We start from the raw sequence: 18034 nt of genomic DNA, 5'->3' as shown, positions 1-18034 counted from the left end.
GATTTGGGTTGGGTTTGGGTTGGGTTGAGTTAGATTTGGGTTGGGTTGAGTTGAGTTGGGTATAGTTAGGTTTGGGTTGGCTATCGGTTGGTTTGAATTGGGTATAGTTAGGTTTGGGTTGGGTTTGGGTTTGGGTTGAGTTATGTTTGGGTTGGGTTTGGGTTTGATTGAGTTGAGTTAGGGTTGGGTTTGTTTGGATTGAGTTAGGTTTGGGTTGGGTTGAGTTAGATTTGGGTTGGGTTTGGGTTGGGTTGAGTTGAGTTGGGTATAGTTAGGTTTGGGTTGGGTATCGGTTGGTTTGAATTGGGTATAGTTAGGTTTGGGTTGGGTATAGTTAGGTTTGGGTTGGTTTGAGTTGGGTATAGTTAGGTTTGAGTTGGGTATAGTTAGATTTGGGTTGGGTATCGGTTGGTTTGAATTGGGTATAGTTAGGTTTGGGTTGGGTATAGTTAGGTTTGGGTTGGTTTGAGTTGGGTATAGTTAGGTTTGGGTTGGGTATCGGTTGGTTTGAATTGGGTATAGTTAGGTTTGGGTTGGGTTTAGGTTTGGGTTGAGTTATGTTTGGGTTGGGTTTGGGTTTGATTGAGTTGAGTTAGGGTTGGGTTTGTTTGGATTGAGTTAGGTTTGGGTTGGGTTGAGTTAGATTTGGGTTGGGTTTGGGTTGGGTTGAGTTGAGTTGGGTATAGTTAGGTTTGGGTTGGGTATCGGTTGGTTTGAATTGAGTATAGTTAGGTTTGGGTTGGGTATAGTTAGGTTTGGGTTGGTTTGAGTTGGGTATAGTTAGGTTTGAGTTGGGTATAGTTAGATTTGGGTTGGGTATCGGTTGGTTTGAATTGGGTATAGTTAGGTTTGGGTTGGGTGTAGTTAGGTTTGGGTTGGTTTGAGTTGGGTATAGTTAGGTTTGGGTTGGGTATCGGTTGGTTTGAATTGGGTATAGTTAGGTTTGGGTTGGGTATAGTTAGGTTTGGGTTGGTTTAAGTTGGGTATAGTTAGGTTTGAGTTGGGTATAGTTAGATTTGGGTTGGGTATGGGTTGGTTTGAGTTGGGTGTAGTTAGGTTTGAGTTGGGTATAGTTAGGTTTGAGTTGGGTTGGGTTGGTTTGAGTTGGGTTGAGTTTGGGTTGGGTTGAGTTTGGATGGTTTTAAAACCTTCTGCCCCATTGCACATTGCATGTGATGAAGTAGTATGTTTCTTCAATATTTAGAATCTTGAAAGGTCTGAGATTAAAGGTTAAAGTTCAATCTCAAACAAGCCTACACACTCAAATATGCATCCCTGTTGTCCATGCTGTAAAATGAATGATGCCGTCTTGAAGAGAGGGTCCTTTTTCCAATTGAAGGCAGACTCACTCCTCATGATGACATTACATGGGTTCTTAACCTTCGCCCCCTCCTCCAGGGATGTCCATCGTGATGGCGGAGATGCTCCACCGCATCCCTCTGGCCGCGCTCTTCGGGGTCTTCCTCTACATGGGCGTCACGTCGCTGACGGGCATCGAATTGTATGAACGCATCACCCTGATGGTGACACCCGCCAAGCACCACCCCGACCACATCTACGTCACCAAGGTAATGGAGAGACCAACATACATAAGGTATAGGTATATAAGCACATTTATTATATTTACATCATCCAGGGTGGAAAATCTGACCAGAGTTTTCAGTTATTATTAGTTTTATTGGGTTTTTTTTGAATGATAATGACAGAAGAGGATTAGGGTCAGCGAGAGAAAAAAATACATTATTGTATTTTGAAAATAAAATATAAATTATGAGATTATTTCAAATAGTGAGATGAAATCATTCAGCATTACATTTAGAAACTAAAGTATGGTTTATGAGATTAAAGATTACAATGTTTCAGTTGTTAGTAATTTGAGATATTTTAAGAAAAAATAATACCTAAAAGTATAGATAAAAAATAATAAGCTGTGATATCATTGTGGAGTTGTGCAATCGCAGCCTGGAATGCAGGGATCCTATTTTGACTTATTTGACTTTGAATTTAGATTTTGATCTCCCAGCAGTGCTTTACTTAATTTTAAAAAGATTTCTGGAAATTTCGACTGTTTACTGGAAATGTTGTGTTTATATGAGAAATATAATATGACTTCAATCTTGAAATTTCAATTTCACTCTGAAAATAAAAAAAATATATATATTTTATTTTATTTAAAGTTGTTTTCCTAGAAGTATTTTACGCCCTCTGAACATGATGTTAATAGTTAGTAACTCTGGCCGGACGTGACATTGTCAGTAAAATATTACTCAAGGAAATTTGTTTTTTCCACTAGATGGAGCTCAAATCTTGCAAAAGTTGTCATACCAAGCCAGACGAATAGATAAATAGATAGATAGATAGACAGACAGGTAGATAGACAGGTAGATGGATAGATGAATGGATGGATAGATAGATGGATGGATGAATGGATAGATAGACAGGTAGATAGATAGATGGATAGATGGATAGATAGATGGATAGATAGATGGATAGATAGATAGATGGATAGATAGATAGATAGATACTTGGCAATATGCAGTAAACCCAATCAGAAACATATAAAGCTGAAAATGAAGAATGGAACACCCTGAAAAAGAAACAATATGAAATGGAATGCATGAATGAATGTGTCCAGGTGAAGACGTGGCGGATGAACCTGTTCACCGTCATCCAGCTGCTCTGCATCGTGGCGCTCTGGACGGTCAAGTCCACGGAGATGTCGCTCGCTTTCCCCTTCATCCTCATCCTGACGGTCCCCCTGCGCCGCCTCGTCCTCACCAAGATCTTCCAGGAGAGGGAGCTGCTGGCGGTAGGTCCCAGGGGGAGTACGTCTGCCTGCCTGCCTGCCTGCCTGCCTGCCTGCCTGCCTGTCTGTCTGTCTGTCTGTCTGTCTGTCTGTCTGTCTGTCTGTCTGTCTGTCTGTCTGTCTGTCTGTCTATCTATCTATCTATCTATCTATCTATCTATCTATCTATCTATCTATCTATCCACCTGTCTGTCTGTCTTTCTGTCTGTCTATCCATCTATCTACCGGTCTATCTGTCTGTCTGTCTGTCTATCCATCTATCTACCTGTCTGTCTTTCTGTCCATCCGTCCGTCCGTCTGTCCGTCATCCTTCCATCCATCATCCACACAACACATCATCTGAAGGTAGACAACATGTTCCCGTGCTGTTACCAGGTAGATTTTGAGTTGATCAGGGATGCACTGGAACATATTTTGGGCTTTTTTGTCGAGCACTCACTTCTTGACTTCTTGGGTTCTTGTCTGCACCGGGAACCGTGAGAAACGCTGAAACATTCACCGAACCCGCGTTGAAGAGCGGGCGCGTTTCATTTTGTCGCACAGTGGATTTATTCACCCTTCGGTTTAAAAACCCGTGTTGTGACCTGTCTCCGTGTCCGCAGCTCGACGGTGACGAGGACTCTCCCAACTTCGACGAAGACGGACAAGACGAGTACAACGAGATCCACATGTTGGTCTGAGCGCCGGACCGACCCCGATGCACACTTTCTCCGCCCGACGGCGAAGCTCCGCCCGTGATCGACGACCTTTCTTAAAAAACGGAACGCTCTGTGTTTAAACAGTTAGAAAACACCTTCCCCCGGATGGTCGCGTCTTACACCTCATTTTCCCTAGAAAGTGGTGAGTCGTCGTGGTCGTGTCGTGCTTTTACTCCCGGAAGGTGCTTCTTCTTCCTCCTCCTCCTCCTCCTCCTCTTCTTCTTCTTCTTCTTCCTCTCCCTCTCCTTCCTCCTCCCCTTCTTCTTCTTCTCCTCGAGGGCGAAGCTCGTATCTGACGTCATGTGGACATTTTTGCAATCTTCCACCTTTTCCCGCCTTCTTTCCCTTTAAACTTTCTCCAGGTTTTGGGCACCAGTGCAATGCTGATGAGCGACCTCTTTACCTGCCGCGCGTCGGTCGTTGGTGGTGGGGATGTTTTTTTTTTTCGGGGGAGGGTCGCTGTCAAAACCGAGGCCAGGGGCTCGACAACAACGGTCGGCCGCTCGTCCGGTCGCCCAGTTGACCATTGCCGACCATCTCCTGCAGCGTCTTGCCCGTTGGCTTCCATTCGGTCGGAGCACGGCCGCCTTAAATCAGGCTTTCCAAACTTAAAACGGTTTCAGACAAATGAAAACAGGAGGAACTGCCCAAAAAGAAAAAACCCAAAATCGTTCGATTGGAGTCAAGATGTTGACGGTTGCAGTGTTCATCCTAAAACAAAACCAACCGCTGAAATAACAAGTTCAATTATCGGCATAAAGCTTACGTTCATGTTTAATGATATGTTTCCCCTCGGATGATATTATATTAATATTAAAATCTGTTCAGCCCCGCGTGGAGGCCTGGTGGTCGTCACAACAACAAGATACCGACGCACGATTCGGAAATGAAAGGCCCGTCGTGCTGTATAGGTCAGTATCGCTCAATTATGAAATCACTCAAATTCAACCGTTTTTGTTTTGGCATGGTTGCCGACCTGGTTACAGCCGCTTCCCGCGCGTTGGCGTCGGGCCGCGGCTGGGGGTCGGAATAGTTTCACCTTAAATTAAGAGTTATTCCTGTTTCGCGACATAAAAAAACCCAACCAAGAGGAGAGAAAGGGCCTCGAAAAGGAGTCACGTCGTGTCCGTGTCAGACGCAGTGGGAGTGAGGAGAGCGAGCGCCGTGTCCCCGGCGGCCGGGGGCCCGCACGCCCCCTTCAGGAAGCCCACTGCCGGTGCAGTCCAGCTGCCGCCCGCTTTGTTCCACTGCCAAGCATTAAAAGCTCTGAATTGAGTTTATCCTCTCCTTTACTTTTTTTTTAATTTTTTTTTTTTTATTATTATTTATTTATTTTTTTTGCAACCAGCACTCCGACTGGGCAAAGGTTAACACGGCTCCCAATAAATTCACCGCCTCACCCCCACCCCCACCCCCTTGAAGCCAAAATGAATCTGAGACTGTTGCAAAAACCTGTTCAGGGGTACAGCTCCAACCATGCTGGTCCTCTGACCCCCGCCCCCCCATCCCCGATTAATATGACTTTTGGATGCAATTATTGTGAATTATTTTTCTACTAGTGCGTCATTTTTATGTTTTTATTTATTTTTGTGACTTTAGGAATGAATCTAAACCTTAGGTTTGACTTTGATAGATTTTTTTGTGAGTTCTAGCCTCGGTACGAAGAAGAGAATGTCCGTTAAAGAGATCCGTCACTTGGATGTGTTATTTACTCTTGGATCTCTGAGGAGCGTCGGGTGTCCTTAGACTAAACTGGAAAACAAAGCAAAACAAAACAAAAAAAAAAAAAAAAGGAAAACATGACGAAGCGAAAAAACCCAAAACCACTAAACATGCTGGAGCCACGGGGGGAGAGTTCTAAACAGAGAGCTGCACGCGAGAGGAAGGTTTGGAGTTTTGGGAGGTTTGGAGTTTTGGAAGTTGAGGGCTCCGCCAGAGTTCACGGTCGTTCCGGAATATCAAGCGCCTTAGTTTTTAACGTGACAGAGAGAAATCTATAACAACCATTTAAAATGCACGGAACCACTTTTCGAAAAAAAAACCCAGCCAGCCACAATGTGATTGTAGGAACGATTCTGTATTCTCTGTTCACAGGGCTCTGTCACATGTCAATGTCGTTTTTAAGGATCACTGTATATGATATGAATTTTTTTTTTTTTCGTGTGTAATGGGTGGTTTTCCTCTTGAAGTGGGAATATTGGAACATTTCATCTTGGCAGTTACCATTCCAAACGCTCCCGCCGATGCTTGATTTTTGGAAAACAAGGACATTGCACGAGTCTGGACTGGATGTCGGGTTTGAGGGTAAAATGGGCTAAAAAGACATGAAATATTAATTAAACTGTTCAACTATGCTTTTTTTTGGACTGAGCCATGCTGGTTAGTACTGAGACTATGGGAAGTAGGTTGTGAATACCGTAGTTATTATAAAAACAAAAATCCCCCAATTTAAACCCAATACAATATATATAAACTCACACCACTGGACGTTGAAAAAACATTGGAGAAGATGATTAAAAGCAGATTCTGAGATTAGATATTTTATTTTATTGCCACTATTTTATGTAGCATGTAACCGTGCTGCAAACTGTATTAATTGTATTATTCTATTCTGATATAATCTGCAATTTATTCAATATTTGACATGTTTGTCATATTTTTGACTTTTTGAAATTTCAACGTGCAACATAGTCACTCTAATTTATGAAGTTGGGGGGAGTACAACGACAACAATAACATAATGATGATAATTATGATAATAGAGTTTGAAAATGGCCTTTTGTTTTTTTAGTGGCTATTAGTTGTTGTAGTTGACGAGTTGTAAAAAGTATAAATCAATGAATCCCAATGGGGATTCATGATATAAAATAATGGTAAAATGATATAAAATAGACCAAGAATCCATCATGTTTAAGTAGACCATGGTAATCTGAAAATGGAACAATATAGGATGTATAGAGCTATTACATCACCAATCCAGTGAAGGGTTCTGCTTTTCCAGACTGGACTCATCATCTTTTTATCAATCTTTTTTTTTTTTGAACAAACTACTGATAGGTCTAAACATTAAATGATCTCCTATAAGCCAGGAAAATATTTTGAACATACCAGCGGCTTTGGCAAAAATCCTAGTTGTCCCATAAGCAGTCAAACCAACATGCAAATAACAGGCAGACTCCTAGTGGATTTCCAAACATCCATATTCACCATTGGTTTTGTGGTATCGGGGAGAAAAATATGCAGAGTGTGAATTATACAACGACAATCGAGGGTGGTGGGGTGGGGGCGGGGGTGGGGGGGGGCGGGGGGATCAACTTCCTCACCGGGGTGTAAAGGGACCACAACGCACACAATGTTCACGGACCAGGGTTGTAGGGGGGGGGTGTGAGAGAGTGACTGAGAAAGTGTCCCCGTAAGAGAGTGACTGAGCGAGAGTCCCCGTTATGCTATGGGGCTTTTATTGTTTCGTTCAATAGGGAAACGGAGTAAAATAAAATACATCTAAAATAAAAACACAATGTTTTTATTTGTTTTATTTTGAGGAACGGGCCACGGGGACGCGCAATATATGGATAGATTGATGGATAGATGGATAGATCGATAGATAGACAGATAGATAGATAGATTGAGTATTCCATTTTTGGGAAAGGCATGAACGCAAATTATATGAAACTTACAAGGACTGTTTGACTTTATTAGCAGATAATACTATTTCACCCAAACAACCACCAAAAGGAATGGCAGATAAAAGAGGAAGAGGGGAAAAAATAACAGAATCTTCAAATAAAGGTAAAGTTAAGCACAATTTCCTAGAAAAGTCCAGGAGTGTGTTTTGTTGTCATGTCCAAACCAGGAAGTGTCCTGCATTGTGAACCGAGTCTCAGGGGAGAGTGACCTTCGATCTGTAAACAGCGCTCCCCAACCTTCGCTTTTTGTCCCTTTCTGTGTACATAGAGTGCTTATGGGAATTTGGCATTTTGCCGCACAGGAAGCAGTGACAAAAAAAACCTGAAGCGGTTACATCACACACGGCGGAGAAAATGAAGACAAGATGACATGACGAGAACTGGTTTACCGTAAAGGAATCTGGGGTTTTTTTTCTTCTTGTTCCCTAAATTATTTGATCATTAAAAAGGAAATTATCCCAAAACATTTTTATTTATTCATTTATTTATTTATTTTAAAATAGAAACGTCCTACAAATGTCCTCGTCTCTTAGAATAGAATGAGCCGTGTTGCTTCTCACCACAGTCATGGCAATATTGAATGTAAGAGATCGGAGCCCATGTTTTCGAGGACGAGCCACTTTCTCACGAGTCAAGACTTTGACCGGAAGGTGTAGCAGCTGCAACGTAGACGTGGTGTGAGTAGTAGAACAAAACACAAGAATAGACGAGAATTTGTGCTCAACTCGAGTCACGCTGCAGCATTACCCGGTGTGCGGTGTGTCGTACCTGAGTAGAGGTAAAATAAAATACTTGCAGTACAGTCACAGGCCACTAGGGCACAGTTGAAAATTGATGTTTTAAATTACTGGTGTGTAAAAAAGTACCCTAAAAAGTGTAAAAAAAATTAATAAAAGTACCGTAAAGTTGTCGGAGTGGTAGTTACTTTTAAAACCACTACAAGCCTGGCTTCCCTAACCTCTATATTCGTAAAAAATCAAAGGTTAATCATCAGTATGTTCAAACAGCGACATTGAGTTCATATGTAAGGTCGTCTTCGAGATTCAACCTCGTTCCATCGTCGACCTTGGTCGGGTATTTTTGGTCGGGATTCTGGACGGGACGGTCGGGAGTGTGAGCGAGGCCGATAATGTTAAACGTGTGGCCTTGACGAAGTTCTCCATAGTGATCGGACGTTTGGAAAAAAAATAAAAATAAAAGCCGCGTGAACAACAACATCCCGTTACGGATACTGAAGCAGATTTCCCCACTAGACGCGAAGAAGAAATACCAAATGCAAAAAATAAAAAGTATGCGGGAAAAAAATGTTTTACGTCTTTCGTTACTTTCGATCCCCCGCATTATCTTTTGTTGGGTTGTTCCCGAAAAACAAACATGGCTGACCTGGACGGGGTTTCATATATACGGTGCAGCCGCGTTGGTTGTACTTTTCGGGCTTCCACTTTTTTTTTTTTTCCAGGCCATTCAAATTACGACTTTACTGTATGTAATCAGCTGCGTGTGGAAGAAAACTCTCCAAAGATCCCGAAAGGTCTTTGTTGTTTCAGCGTACTACTGTGCGAGCGTGATCCACGTGCGGCTGTTATTACAAGAACTGATTGATGAGTATGTGTGGAGTAGCTATATAGTAAAAAAACAGTATTTGAAAAGTTGGGGTTGGGGGGGATTGACTGGAAGTGTGGTTATTATTTAAGATAATAAAAGTTATAGGAGCAGCCACTTTCTCCCGTCTGGCTACTTGACATCAGAGATGAAAAGGAAAATAGTCTTATTTGTTTAAAGTTCGCCGCTTTTCGTCGCCTGGTACCACCGTGCTAGCGCGGGCGGACCACCCACCCACCCAAAAAACCCTACGAAAGTTAGCACTACCGTGTTCTTTCTGTTATTCCTGTTCAACCTCCATCACCTCGAGGCCGTGTTGGTTCGATCGAAGGCGTGGGATCGGGGGCTTGGGAACGTGGTGTCTGTGATTGTTGCCGTTTGTTGATTGTAGATGCCCAAATTTTAGCAGAACGAGACCAGACAATCAGATGGGTGTGTCGATGACCGGTCGTGTTCCCGACCGTCGGTACTTTGGAGACACCAAAAACGTGGTGAATACAGTATGTGTATTTTTCAGATACCGTCAGAATGTCCGTCGTTGACTGGTTTCACCAATTTGGGACTTATTTATTTGTGTATTTATTTGCTGATTTGGTGCACTCCATCATCACATCTCCGCAAACTCAATAGGCTGTTTTTGTAAATGAATGGGTGACCCCATGGTCTTTACGCTGGAAACTGGTTGGTTCCACCAAGGTAGATATGATATTTTTGGGGGAGGAACACAGTATTTCTGCCTGGTATATACTCAAAACCCGGTCTTAACCCTGAAAAAACAACTTTAAAGTGATTTTTTTTGGGGGGGGATTTGGACTTCAGAACGATATTTTCTTGTCAATCAGTTGATCATTTATGAGATCATTTATTGTTCTTAGCAATACTGTCTGATACGTTAGGTATGTGATACCCGATTATCAGGTCCATTCTGCTGAAGTGTCTGTCAAAGAAAGATAAAGCATTTTTGTTCTGAAATAAATATTTATTATGTGTTTCAAATATGTATTTTTGATTTTCATTCAAACACATTGTGGTGCAAGTGATGTAGCTAGCACCGCACTTACGCTGATATTTGTGCAATAAAAATGAGTTGCAACTGGTGAAACTTGGGTTTCTCAAACTACAGCTCGATTAGCCACAGTACAGATAAACGTTTGGCCGCTCTGACGATGGGAATTTCATAGAAGTCCTCGAAATGATTGCCGAGTTTGATCCCTACCGAGAGCCATGTAGAAAAATACGGCAATGCCGGCAAGGCAACCCCTTCAAAAACCTTGATTTTACCACTGAGTATAGCTAAGAATTTCAACTGCGGGTCCATCCAAAAGGGCAGACGAATGGGCTCCATCCGTGACTGAGTGAAGTTTGAATTGGTTGTACTTCATCAGTTCAGGGATTGCATAATGTTGGGACTCCTTACATGGGGCACCAAGACACGCAAGACTTTAAAATATTAGCATTTATTGATTGGGCATCTCGTTCTCGGCGGTAACGAGGTGGATGCACAGCAGTGGCAGGAAGAGCGTGACGATGATGCCGGGGCTGATGAACATGATGAGCGTGGTGATTGGGGGGTCCGTTAGTAGCTGGTCCCCGCAGAGCAAGAAGAACTTCCGGTGGATCTCCAGGAAGACCTCGTTCACCAGGAATCCCCAACCTTTACACCACGTCATGTTGGCCTCTTTCTCAACGCAGTGCGTCAGGTGGTTGTAGGCACTATAAGAACACGAAGAAATGGAGAACGGCTAAAAAGAAAACAAAGCCTCGTTTGATGCATTGACCGGATTTTAGTTTCTGGAAGGCACCCACCAACCATCTGCATGAGCTGATGCCTTTACGTTGCTTTTCCCAGGTCTCACCGTTGAAAATGAAGACATCAGGGTTGGCTAAATCCTAAGGTCTTCACATTGAGATTCACTAAAATCTCTGAATATCTATCAAAATAATGCATATCTAAAAAAATATGAAAATCTATCAACATTGGAGCGGATAGGGGCTTTCCTTAAGCAGGTCTTCTCAAACGTTTTACAGTGATGGACCGCGTTTTAAGGGAAACTCACTCAATTTCCACCAAATTAGAGAACATAGCACTTTGACCTCACCATTACTGTAACCTGCAGCGAAAATAAACAAAAAAGACACACTTAGCAGTTAGCACATTAAGTGATTAGCTTTAATAGGAGGGCTGGGTCTTAATGGAGAGAGCGAGAGAGAGACTTTTGGCACACAATCTGAGAAACAAAGCTAAAAGCCTTTAATGAAAATACCGTTTCAGGAAGTCTTCAGAGGACCCCCTGGACTCGTGCCCTGGGCTCCGGTGGGGTGTGCAGGCCCCAGTTTGAGAAACACTGTGCTAAAGGATATCTTTACAGTGAGGATGTGTCAGAACTACCAACAGCCTAGATCTGCTGTGGGGCTTCGCCTCTTAAAAGATCTCGGCTCCTGCGCTACGCCTCTTTGAAGCTAATGCCACCCTGAAACGCCGTCCACCAGAGTGAAGTATTGCTTCTACTGTTCCCTCCTCATTTTGTGTTACAGTTAAAAAAACACTTAGGGGTGATGGACTGACCAGGCCCCTTTATGAAAAAAGAGAAGGACTAATAAATGTCATGTAGTGGAGTTAAGTGAAGCCATCGCTCATACGACAGGGTGTAACATGTGCCTCTCGCGATGATGGACACCGCGCCCTAACACACCATTGGAGCTGTCCGGGACCTCAGCCCTGAACCATGTCAGGGGTAATATATGTGTTATTACTGCCATAATTACAGAGCCGCTCCACTGTAGGTAGCACAGCAAGGGCTCAAGTCTGCACAAACAAGCAGCGTCTGGAAATATCAGCCCGGGAGCAACACCGCCGTGCGTTTTCATTAAAAGATGACTAATTAGCCCGAGAACCCTGACTAATGCCAAGAGCAGCCAGTAGACAGGAAGCCCATCTGACTTTCCCATGACTAAAGGTCCTATATCTTTGCTTGAAAGGGCCGTAAAAAAAAAAAAAAAAAAAAAAATTGCTACTGCGCTCAGCCCTCCCCGGCCCCCGTCCGTCGTGGTGAGCTCAGGAATGGCCGCCCGCCACACATGTGTGAGGCGGGCGAAGCATGGAGGGCGACGACTAAAACACAAAATGCTGGACGTAACGGGCACGTTAAAGGTCGTTTTATTAACAAGACAGGTGAAATCTGATCGATGGTGATGTCCTGCAACATACTAATTCTGTATTGTCATGTAAAGTCATGTCCTGTCCATTAGTAACTCACTTACCCGAGCTCAAACTTGTCAATTCCTACATTTTGATTGTCACTGTCTGATTCCAAACCTAACCCACACAAACGTCTACCAAACTTTGAACCCATATTAAAAAATAGCTCATATTTATAACCTGATGCATAATAGAGATAAGGTTTTTGTGAATTTTTGTGAACATTTTCTAAATTCTCCCAATACTATAAAAAATAGAAATTTGTTTTTCTTTCCCCCCAGCTATCAAAATGATTTGACATTTAATGTAATCTTGGATTCGAACTACCATACTCTAGATTGATAATAACAATACCAAAAACGCTGAATACATTTGAATGTCTTAGTTCACTCGTAACAGTTTGTCTGTAGAATGTTCGATTCAGTGATCTGAAACGCACCCTTTCATGGCGGGCCACGGGCAGCTGTCCTGGCTCAGCTCCATGCTCCTGTTGAAGGCGGCCAGGCAGCGCTCGTGCACGTTTTTAACAAACATGTGCTCATCGCAGGGGAGAACGATTAGTCCTTCAACCAGACCTGGGGAAAGGGCAATAACAGTGTTTACTAACTTATGTTTCGTCATTCACTACTTGATACCCAAATCTGAAGTCATCAGCGGTTTCATATCATAAAAAAAACTAACTTTGGAACGGCATAATGTTTCATAATCTTCCATTACACCATTCAAAAGATTTTAGCTTTTTTGTGAGAACGTCACATGTCGTGCCAAAAAGCCCCAGGATGCAACTTTCCAGCTACAATTTCTCCCCATTCATATTTTTTACTCTTTCAAGTTGGTGTCATGTTGATCTACATGCTTGACTGAAAACATCCTCCGAGGTGGTGAGTTCATCTGGTGACCCTCATTTCAAGCAAGCTAGTGAAGATCATCTCAGAGAAGCTGGATCCCAGCAGTGTTCTGTGGTGTGACAGGGTTCAATGCTGAGCGAGCGTTTGAAGGGCGGCGACCCGAGGGCGCGTTTAAAAGCGCCCGGAGACCTCCATTAAGTGTGAGGGAGAGCTGGTGGCAGGATGATTCAGACCACGCCGTTCAGCCCTGCGCTCACAAGATCAAGTCCTTCAGAACATTGGCGTCTTTAATCAGATGAGTGGACAGGATGACCAAGACTCATTGGTTCAAAGAGTTAAGCTGCTGGAAGGTGAGGGCTTTGAATGCCGCAGTGATTTTTGAAAGGTGGAGTTTAAAAGTGCCCGGAGACCAGGGTTGACCCTGAAGTCAAACTGGTGGCATGATGGTTCAGGTGTTTCCTTTCAGTGCTGCCGTCACAGGTTCAGGGCCTGACTTTTCCATTCAAGTCCTTTTCCTTTAAACATGATTGGAGGAGACGAGGACGTTTCATAATGCTCAGTGGCTCAAAGCGATAAGCTGTTGGACTAAAACGTTGGTGTTTGAGGGGCCCGTGTGTTCGAGTGAGCTTTTGAAAGGCTGCACCCTGAGGGTACGTTTAAAAGCGCCCGCGGACCAGGGTTGAAAGTGAAGGCGATCCGTCACCATGGCTGCGTTTTAATCGGGGACCCAGAACGCATCTGCGGACATCGGGCGGGTGACCAGTTTGACTCCCCCTCTGTTCTGGTATCAAATCCTGCTGCGGTGGGTCTGGGGGGGTAATGGCGCCCCTCCAGGAACAATGACGCGAGGGGGGTTTTCCAAGGGAAAGGCCCGCGAGGCTGAAGCTTTGAAACACATTATTTCGGACTGTTGCAGTAGAGAACAGCTGTTGAAGAAGAAATCTAAATGTCAGTGAAGTTAGTAGACCTCTTCTGCTATCTGTCAGCTAATTAGTAAACTTACTGAAACTGGCGAACTACGTCAACTGTTGCTATCACAATATAGTGGTATGCTGTATAAATTGATGTCCCAAAGCATAACAATCATGTGAAAATGTATTAGCTGAACATAATTTAAGCCATGTGAACTGCTTCGTCATCTCTATAACAGCCTACAGTAAGGTGTTTCAAAACTCGAGCCTCGCAGGCCGTTATCTTGGAAAACCCCTCAGCGTCATCGTACCCAGATGCTAGGGGGGGGGCGCCGAGTCCCCCCCAGACCCACGGCAGCGGGATTTGTTGTTGTTGAGATCGGGGCCAGACGGGACAGACTAAATGACCATGAAGGTCTCATATCTGCGGAGGTGTTGTGGCTCCCCGATTAAAATGCCACCGGGTCACCTTCACGCTCAGCCCTGGTCTCCGGGCATTTAAACTTGTCCTCAGGGTGCCACCTTTCAAAAGCTTACTTGGCATCGATCCCACATGCCTGCAAGCACCGATGTTCAGCTCCAACAGCTTAGCTCTTCAAGCCGCTGAGTCTAACAAAACTTGTCCATCTCCTTCAATCATCTGTTTAAAGGAACAGGACTTGAATGGAAAAGGCAGGACTTGAATCTGTGACTGCAGTGCTGGAAAGCAGTGCCTAAACCATCGTGTTACCAGGCCGTCCACATGCCAACCCTATCTGGGGGCTTTTAAGCAGGCCCTTGGGGTGCCCCCTTTCAAAATTTAACTCTAGCAATTAAACCTCCCAATGACACCTCCATTCTGATGCATCATGACATGGAAATGCAACAGTAACACTGAAAGTCACTGTCTGACCCATCACACCCAGGTCTATGTCACCCGTTTTCTTGGTCTCTGGGAGCTTTTAAACTCGCCCTCAGGGTACCGCCCTTCAAAAGATTACTCAGGAGTCATCTCCCAGAAGCTTAACTCTTAGAGCCAATCCGACCGAGCTTGGTCATATCCTGCAATCATCTGATTAAAGGAACCTCCTCTCTGAAGAATCTGGATTTGGACCTGTGACAGCAGTACTGAAAGGCACTGCCTTAACCATCGTCCCACCAGGTCAACCCCTTGACAGAGGTCTTAGCGTGTCCTCAGGGTGCCACCTTTCAAAAACAAAAGCATGCCAAGACCACACCAATGCATGGCAAACTGCTTTGCCACGCAAATGGTGTCTCAGTGTGCTGGCGCTATTTACGCGTATTTCAATTAGCTTTATGCATACATTTGGCGCAAAATTGGCCCCTTTATATGTAAATGAGCCTTGTTGCAAAAAACATCCAATTTACAAGCACCGGCGCTAATAGCCACACACAGTTAGTGACGCTATTATCGTTGGTAGAGACCTGGTGGTAATTGCTCGGATACAAATAAAGCCAGCGCTGCTGATCGGCTCAGAGCATATTACTGTACTAATAATACTGTATATCTGTCAAGTTAAAATGCCCCTTATTTACTTTGCCACATGGATAATTGCGATCAGACGCCACAAAACAAGGGCAAATTGCACTGAGCAGCAACATTTTATGGGCATGTTCGCACTGGCATATCATTAGCATTTTATCTTTTGTGAATCGGATGCTAAGGCGGCGCAGATAGTGTGCACAAACTGATGCGCAATTCATAGTGCTATTAGCGGCCGGAATCCATTCTTTGTGAATTCGCGCCCGGGTCTGCTTGAATCAGCAAGTCCTCCTACAGTGGTTTACTGTATCTCCTTGAGCCACAGAGTCTTTCAAATTGAGGAAGTCTCCGCCAATCATCTGGCTCAGTGAACCTGTGACGGCAGACATGAAAGTCAGTGTCTGAACTCATCATCCGGCACAGCAGAGTTCGGCTCGGTTCCACTGTTTCTGAGATGCCCCCTTTGGTTGAAACATGTCCTCTAAGTGCACCTACGATAGAGACAACTTTATGAAGTGCCATTTAAGGTTCCCTTGTGATAGAAGACTCTCTTACCTTCCCACACAAGGATGAGTGCTACCAAGTAGGTAGCCATGGCGACCTGACTCCTCATGACTCCTTGGGCTGTATGGGTCAGTCCTCTTCTCACTGCCAGAAGTTTTACACAGAAATTAATCATTTATTCACCAGAGTTCATTATTTCCTCTGATACCAAGAACAGGAGTTTGACAACTCACAACACTAGGAAAATGGTGCAAGTATTGAATGTTGCAATGGTGCAAATGTTATATAAGAGGCAAACTTAATAGAATTCATGGTTTTGGGTGGTACAGTAATAACACCCTAACAGTAATATAAACAGTAGGTCATTTTGTCAATGACACATTAATTACATTTGTTAGGAGCAGAAAAGGCTTAATTATTGTGACCTATTGTAAAGTAATGTTTGGAAATGGTAATTAACGTGTCATTTATGTAATCAACATGCAATTTAAAGATAAACAAAAAGCAGTATTGGTAAATGTGGGTATCTGAAACTAGCGGCTCCAGTCGAGACCATTTGACCAGCGCTGGAGAAAAAGAAAAAGAAATCCCTTGAAAGGACGTGCTGACCATCTGCTTTCTGGTCGTTCCCACAAGTTAATCAATTTATCTCATGGGAGCCGGTCACTAAAAACAGATGTTGCATTGGGAATGTTGTGTGTGTGAGAGAGAGAGGGAGCATTTCGGATCTTCCCCTTTTAAAAGGACAAACTTCTCTCAATCTCTCTGCCCGGGGTCGTCAGATATTCTGTAGATGGTGGATGATGAATGGTTGGAATCCCACTTTGGCAAAGTTGTAAAAGTCGCTTTGTACCGGTGACGCAGCGGCGATCTGACCACTGAGTAAAATACACCAAAGGGGCGGATGGTTTCATCTGATTTGTGTCTCAGTAAGTGGGACCAGGTTGGATGAAGCATCAGTCAACGCAAACTCGACACAGAAATTAAAGTGAACTAAACTGAAGATGAAATATTGGACAGCCATACGTGAAAAGTCAATATTGGAGAGAAAAAAACAAAGGTATAAATCTCACATACCTTTACTCTCACGGTGTGTTGTGTTTTGGTTGGCTTCTCTACATGGTCCTCCTCAAGGGAAATCCATCCAAAGGCTTCTCGGGAGGAGATCCTTGGAGCCTCTACCTGTCGTCCAGCAGATGAACCCGGCTCCCAGTCCTGCAGCCCCAGTGGCTCTCTGCTCCTTATCTGGTTGGAGTGGGGGAAAACTGTCTTGCGCAACACAATGGACGATACGCCGCTTCCTTTCCCAGGGTCCCAGGGTCCCAGAGTCTCGGTTTTGTTGTTATCATTACATTTTTTTTTCCCAGGCTTCACCACGACGGTTTCCCCAGAGACGGGCAGACCCCCAGGTCTCCCATATAGTATAGTGATGTGATTTACCACAAAATACTTCATAGAAGGTCAGTGTGTTTGTGTTATGGGGGAGATGGGGCCTTCACCAGCTGCTGGGGCGGGTGAAAAATATCAGTTCATGGCGTTAAAATCAGGGGTCCCCAAGCTTTTTTAAATCTATCTATCTGTCTGTCCATCTATCTGTCTATTTTTAAGCAGTGATATCGACTATTACCGTAATGGCACTATTAGTCGCACAACCTATCTATTTTATTTATTTATTTATTTCACTTATCCCTTCCCGTAATCTATCTATCTGTCTGTCTGTCTGTCTGTCTGTCTGTCTGTCTGTCTCTCCCTGTCCCTGTGTTTGTGTGTGTCTCTCTCTTTCCCTCGCTCCCTCGCTCTTACTGTCTCATACTGTCCCTCGCTCATACTCACTCATACTAGATACTGTCACCGATACTGTGACGCTGTAAGCATGTCTAATAATATTCCTAAGCGTCTTGTTTTGTCTGTGTGTCTCTTGTGATTTTCCTTCGCTGCAGATGATGATCCAGTGAGAAGGCACGTGTACTGTATGTAATTGGAATTTTCCCTGTTTAGGTTATGAGAAGTAATCCAAGCCGCCAGGGAATTAAACATTACATTTTCTGTGGTCGGCCGAATGTTTCCACCGATTGTGCTTCAGGGTTATGCCCGAGCACTGTTTGCTCAAGTAATTAAGGAAATTAAAAAGACATGCAGAGTAAGTACACCGATTTTTTACACTGGAATTCAATAGAATAGATAAATAAGTACATGAATAAATGGAATTCTAGGGTCCTTGTAATTTGATCACAATCACTTGCTCCCCATCTGTCGTGTCTGTCTGTTGCTCTGTTCCCTCTCTTTCTCTCTCTCTC

At 43.8% G+C, this 18034-nt stretch overlaps 2 protein-coding genes across 2 annotated transcripts in view; one reads left to right on the top strand and one right to left on the bottom strand.

Annotated features, from left to right (window-relative positions):
- The window catches only part of slc4a3 (solute carrier family 4 member 3), a 69211-nt gene extending 65249 nt beyond the window's left edge, over nt 1-3962 (top strand). The window contains exons 20-22 of the mRNA XM_080018907.1: nt 1399-1568; nt 2636-2809; nt 3409-3962. Of these exons, the coding sequence (XP_079875033.1) occupies nt 1399-1568; nt 2636-2809; nt 3409-3486 (422 nt within the window). The 3' untranslated portion in view covers nt 3487-3962. The remainder of the gene's footprint in view (nt 1-1398; nt 1569-2635; nt 2810-3408) is intronic.
- A 2940-nt stretch (nt 3963-6902) lies between these two features.
- Nucleotides 6903-17024, bottom strand: LOC307244324 (receptor activity-modifying protein 1). Its single transcript, XM_080019474.1, has 4 exons — nt 16815-17024; nt 15789-15881; nt 12431-12566; nt 6903-10505 (listed from the first exon to the last, which is right to left on the bottom strand). The coding sequence occupies exons 2-4, from the start codon at nt 15844-15846 to the stop codon at nt 10250-10252; spliced, it is 450 nt and encodes a 149-aa protein (XP_079875600.1). The 5' UTR covers nt 15847-15881; nt 16815-17024; the 3' UTR covers nt 6903-10249.
- Between the last annotated feature and the right edge of the window lie 1010 nt (nt 17025-18034).

This window comes from Zeus faber, assembly GCF_960531495.2.
Source record: "Zeus faber genome assembly, chromosome: 18".
Lineage (NCBI taxonomy): Eukaryota > Metazoa > Chordata > Actinopteri > Zeiformes > Zeidae > Zeus > Zeus faber.
Note: the sequence above shows the minus strand (reverse complement) of the source record. Positions and strands in the feature narration are given on the sequence as shown.